The sequence below is a fragment of the Otolemur garnettii genome, unplaced genomic scaffold, assembly GCF_000181295.1.
Source record: "Otolemur garnettii isolate 467f Iridium unplaced genomic scaffold, OtoGar3 scaffold00031, whole genome shotgun sequence".
NCBI lineage: Eukaryota > Metazoa > Chordata > Mammalia > Primates > Galagidae > Otolemur > Otolemur garnettii.
This window is the reverse complement of record NW_003852426.1, coordinates 13455835-13460846: the sequence shown is the minus strand read 5'-3', so window position 1 is coordinate 13460846 and position 5012 is coordinate 13455835. Positions and strand designations below refer to the sequence as shown.

At 49.5% G+C, this 5012-nt stretch overlaps 1 protein-coding gene across 1 annotated transcript; it reads left to right on the top strand.

Moving 5' to 3' along the window:
• Nucleotides 1-3981: 3981 nt before the first annotated feature.
• CUNH6orf226 (chromosome unknown C6orf226 homolog) lies at nt 3982-4500 on the top strand. The gene has a single exon (XM_023512842.1). The coding sequence runs from the start codon at nt 4000-4002 to the stop codon at nt 4300-4302; it is 303 nt and encodes a 100-aa protein (XP_023368610.1). The 5' UTR covers nt 3982-3999; the 3' UTR covers nt 4303-4500.
• Nucleotides 4501-5012: the final 512 nt, after the last annotated feature.

Sequence of the window (5012 nt, the reverse complement as noted above, 5' to 3'; positions counted from 1 at the left end):
CACTCTGCCCAGGGGGACAGCTTGAGGCTCTGTCTCAAAAAAAAAAAAAAATAATAATAATAATTAAGAGAGAGGAAAAGTCATATCTTGCTGAGATAGGATTTTTTTTTCTGAGACAGAGTATCACTATGCCGCCCTCGGTAGAGTGCGGTGGGGTCACAGCTCACAGCAATCTCAAACTCTGGGGTGTAAGTGATTCTCTAGCCTCAGCCTTCCAAGTAGCTGGGACTACTGGTGCCTGCCATAACACCTGGCTATTTGGTGTTGTTGCAGTTGTCATTGTTGTTTTAGCTGGCCCGGGCTGGGTTCAAACCTGCCAGCTTGGGTGTATGTGGCCGGCACCCTACCCACTGAGACACAGGCACCACCAATTTTTTTTTTCTAGTTTTTGGCCGGTGCTGGGTTTGAACCCACCACCTCTGGCATATGGGGCCGGTGCCCTACTCCTTTGAGCCACAGGTGCCGCCCCCAATTTATTTATTTATTTGTTTGAAACAGAGTCTCACACTATTGTCTAGGCTCCAGTGCCATGGCATCAGCCTAGCTCACAGCAACCTCAAACTCCTGGGTTCAATAGATCATCTGTGTCTCAAGCAGCTGGGACTACCAGCGCTCACCATAATGTTTGGATAATTATTCTACTTTTATTAGAGACAGGGTTTCACTTTTACTCAGGCTGATCTTGAACTCCTGTCAGGTGTCTTTAAACTATGGCCCATGGGCCACATATGGCCCGTCTAGGACATTTATCCGGCCCACCGGGTGTTTTTGCCACTGCTGCCTGTCCTGCTTAGCAGCCAACTCGTCCGGGGCCTGCAGTCTGGCCCTCCAATGGTCTGAGAGACAGTGAACTGGCCCCATTTAAAAAGTTTGAGGACCCCTGCCTGAGCTCAAGCACTCCTCCCGCCTCAGCCTTATAGAGTGCTAGGATTACAGGCAATGAGCCACTGCATCTGGCTCCGGGATAGGATTTTTTTTTTTTTTGCAGTCTTTGGCCAGGGCTGGGTTTGAACCCACCACCTCGGGCATACGAGGCTGGCACTCTACTCCTTGAGCCACTGGCGCCACCCAGGATTTTTGTTTTTTAACTATATCATGGCCAGGCTGGTAGCTCATGCCTATAATCCCAGCACTTTGGAAGGCTGAGGTGGGAGGACTGCTTGAGGCCTGGAGTTTGAAGTTATAATGAGCCATGATTAGGCCACTGTGGTGCAGCCTGGGTGACAGAGACCCTGTCTCTAAACAAACAAAATTAAATTATGGATAAAAGATACCTAATGTGTTATAAATTAGCTTAGAGGTGTTTGGAGCCCATCTCTAGACTAAGAGGTTGACACCTGGCCTTGCCACCCGCTGCTGAAATAACCTCTTAGCCTCCAGGATCCTGGTTGAGTTGACTTGGACAGGCTTTGGTTATACTGGGGTAGGAGACATTGTTGCCTGTCTGTGCATTTGTTCTGTTTTCCTTCTTTTGCTTCCCTGCCTTCTGCATGCACAATGATCAGATGGCTGCCCACAGGGCAGGGGTCTCTGGGCCCCATCAACGGGGAGGCAGCCTGGTATAGGGTTAGGAGTCAGGAGGCCTAGGTTCCTACCCCAGCTCTGTTACTCCCTTTTATGGACTTGATTAACTACGTAAGGGGAGTTCAACAGTGTTTGATGTCCTTCCTGATAATCCCTAATGCATAAGCTTGTCCCGCCCATCTTGTGGGTTTGTGCTGGGGACAAAATGAAAGAACATGAAAGAAGAATGATACTGAGATGACTCCCCACTTCCCAAACACATGCCTGTTGCTCTCCTGAATTTGAGCAAATTTGATCCTTCCTGTGCCTGGGAGGATGGCCATAATTGGTTTTGACCTCATAGAGATGCTTTCATCTTGTATTTTGCTGTCAGGAAAGAGGGCACTGTTGGAGCAGAAAATCAAAGCCCCTCGATGAGCATGATGGGAGTAGAACCAGGGACTTGTACAGCTGAGAAAGAAAGTGAGGCTGGTGAGTTATTTCCTTAGGGCAAATAACTGCAGGAATCTGCACAGGGAACTAGCCCAGGCTACAGAGGAAGGATGAGTTCTTCATTCAATATTCTGATGTATTGGTATACAGCAATTCAATTTTGGCATTCAGCATTTAGAGTTAGTGTAGACCCCACAATTTAAAGGGCACAGTCCCCAACAAGACTGCTTTCACTTAAGATGCCCAGCAGCAAGTTCAGAGAATCCCTAGGTCTCCCACAGTTCTGATTGGCCACATATTTGGGAGGTCTGATGATCCCTCTCAGATTCAACATTTCACTACAACAACTCACGGAACTCAAGAAATTGCTATTTTTATGATTACAGTTTTATTAAGGAGGATATGCATCAGCACGACCAGACAAATGAAGAGAGCCATAGGGCAAGGTCTAGGAGGATCGTGAATGCTTGAGTTCCCATGCCCTCTCCCCATGGAATTAGGTTCTGTCATCCTATCACCTTCCAATACTCCATAATTCTCCTGCCTCACCCTCCAGAGTAGCTGGTACTACAAGCATGTGCCACTACCCCTAGACTCTTTTTTTTTTTATAGAAACTGTGTCATATGGCCTAGACTGGTCTCAAACTCCTAACCTCAATGATCCTCCTTCCTTCGCCTCTCAAAGTGCTGGGATTACAGGCATGAGCTACCACACCCAGCTCTGCATTTATTTTTTACAGTATATATGCTACCAAAGTGAGCACTGCATTAATTTTTTTTTTCTCCTTTAATTTGGGACAATTCTCAAACTTTTATCTTTTAAGACAGTGACATCTGTAAAGTGTCTAGGTCAATCATTTTGCAGACTGTTTCTCACTTTGGTTTCTATTTCTTCAAGATTAGATTCAGATGGGCGGTGCCTGTGGCTCAAAGGTGTAGGGTGCTAGTCTCATGTGCCAGAAGTAGTGGGTTCAAACCCAGCCCTGTCCCCCCCCCCAAAAAAAAAAAAAGATTAGATTTAGAGTAAACATTTTTGGCAGGAATACTACAGAAGAGATGCTGTGTCCTCAGTGCCCCACATTAAGGGGCACACAGTGCCAGTTTGCCCTGCTTATGTTAATTATTATTATTATTTTTTGAGGCAGAGTCTCATTATGTTGCCCTAGGTAGAGTGCTGTGCTGTCACAGCTCACAGCAACCTCAAACTCTTGGGCTTAAGTGATTTTCTTGCCTCAGCCTTCCAGGTAGCTGGGACTACAGGCACCCACCGCAACGCCCGGTTATTTTCTGGTTGCAGTTGTCATTGTTGTTCAGCAGGCCCAGGCCAGGCTTGAACCAGCCAGCCTTGGTATATGTAGCCGGCGCCCAACTCACTGAGCTACGGGCGCCGCCTGCTAATGTGAATTTTGCTAGGATGAGGCTAGCTTTTGGTAATTTAGAAACATGAAAATTACTGGCATTGGCTTCCCAAGTGGCCACAGCAGCTGTAGCTCACCTGACCCGCCTTCACCTTCTCCCATCCTAGCTGGGAGCGTTGCGGATCCAAGGATGGCAGGAAATAGAGTGGCTAAGCTCTGCAGCGTCTTGAGGCCACGGGGGCAGGACTACAGCTATTTTCCAAACGGCGGCGTTGCGCAGCCCGGGAAGGAGATTATTCCCGGCCGTGTGTTACACTCGATTCCCTGCAGGCACGCGTCTGCGAGAGCCTGAAAGTAGGCCTGTGCGCGGCGCCCACGCATGCACGGAAACGTGAGTGTTTCTGTCCGCAGCCGTGCGTTCGCGCGCACGTTCCATTTTGTGCAAGCCTTCAAGTTTTAGCGTGTGTCTCTTTTTCTTCTCACAGTCCACCCTGGGAGCTCTGGCGTGGAGTGAATTTTGTACGCGTCTAAAGCGTTCCTGCGTGGACCCAGTCAGGGTTCCTTAGCGCACCCCCGCGTCCAGCTCGCTTCGCGCCAGCCCCCGACCCCCTTCCCCGACGGTGGTACCGCCCACCTCACCCGGAAGTGCTCGCGTCCCCGCGCTGGTGCTTCCTCAAGGCGGGACATGGAGCGACCGTACAGTCCTAGCCGCTCCGTCCCGGCTCCCGCGCTCACGAGCTCAGCCCCGGCCTCGGTGACTCTGGCGCAGCTCCTGCAGCTGATTCAGCAGGGCCAGGATCTCCCCGGCTTGGAGAGACGCCACATCGCGGCGACTCATGGCGAACCCACGATTTCTCGGCTCCCGCGGAGGCCCAAGCCCTGGGAGGCCGCAGCCCTAGACCCGGGGCCAGGGGCCTCGCCAACCCTTACAAGAGGAAGAGCTCCCGCAGAGCCTGGGGCAGCGGAGGCAGCGACTTCGCCTTTTTAAATGGCACACCGAGGATTCCTGGGGTTTTACTCAGGGGGGATTTGGAAGGCGTGGCTGCAGGACCCTGGATACCGACAACTCTTTTGGGCATTCTCTGGAAGTGTCTGACCTGGACTTAATCCTCCTGGGACAATTGGGATTGTTCTGTGTTCGCGTATGTCTGGACCACGATCCTCAGTAAAAAGAAAAATCCTGTTTCAGTCCTTACGTGTAGTTGAACAAATCTCAGTTTACTACCTACTTATACTTCGGTATGTTTTCATTGAAAAACAGCTAAATAGGCGGTCGGGGGTGGGGTGGGGTCTGACCCATTGGAACAGTTCCAGAGAACACCAGTGCTTATCTCCCAGGTCAGCTTATTCTGGTGATAATGGAAAAAATGAAATACGCGATCCAAATGGCATTTTCATTTTATACAGCCATTTTCCAAATAGCTTTTTAAAAAGCATTAAAAAAAGCCAACTGGCTGGGCTCAGTGGCTCAAACATGTATTCCTAATACTCTGGGAGGCCAAGATGGAGAACTGCTTGAATCTAGAGTTCAAGACCTACCTGAGCAATAGACTCCTGTACCAAAAATAGTAGTCCGACCTACTCAGGAAACTAAAGTAGGAGAATCTCTTGAGCCCAGGGAGTTAAGGGTGCAGTGATCACATAACTGCACCATATCCTAGCTGACAGAGCAAGACCTTGTTTCAAAAAAAAAAAAAA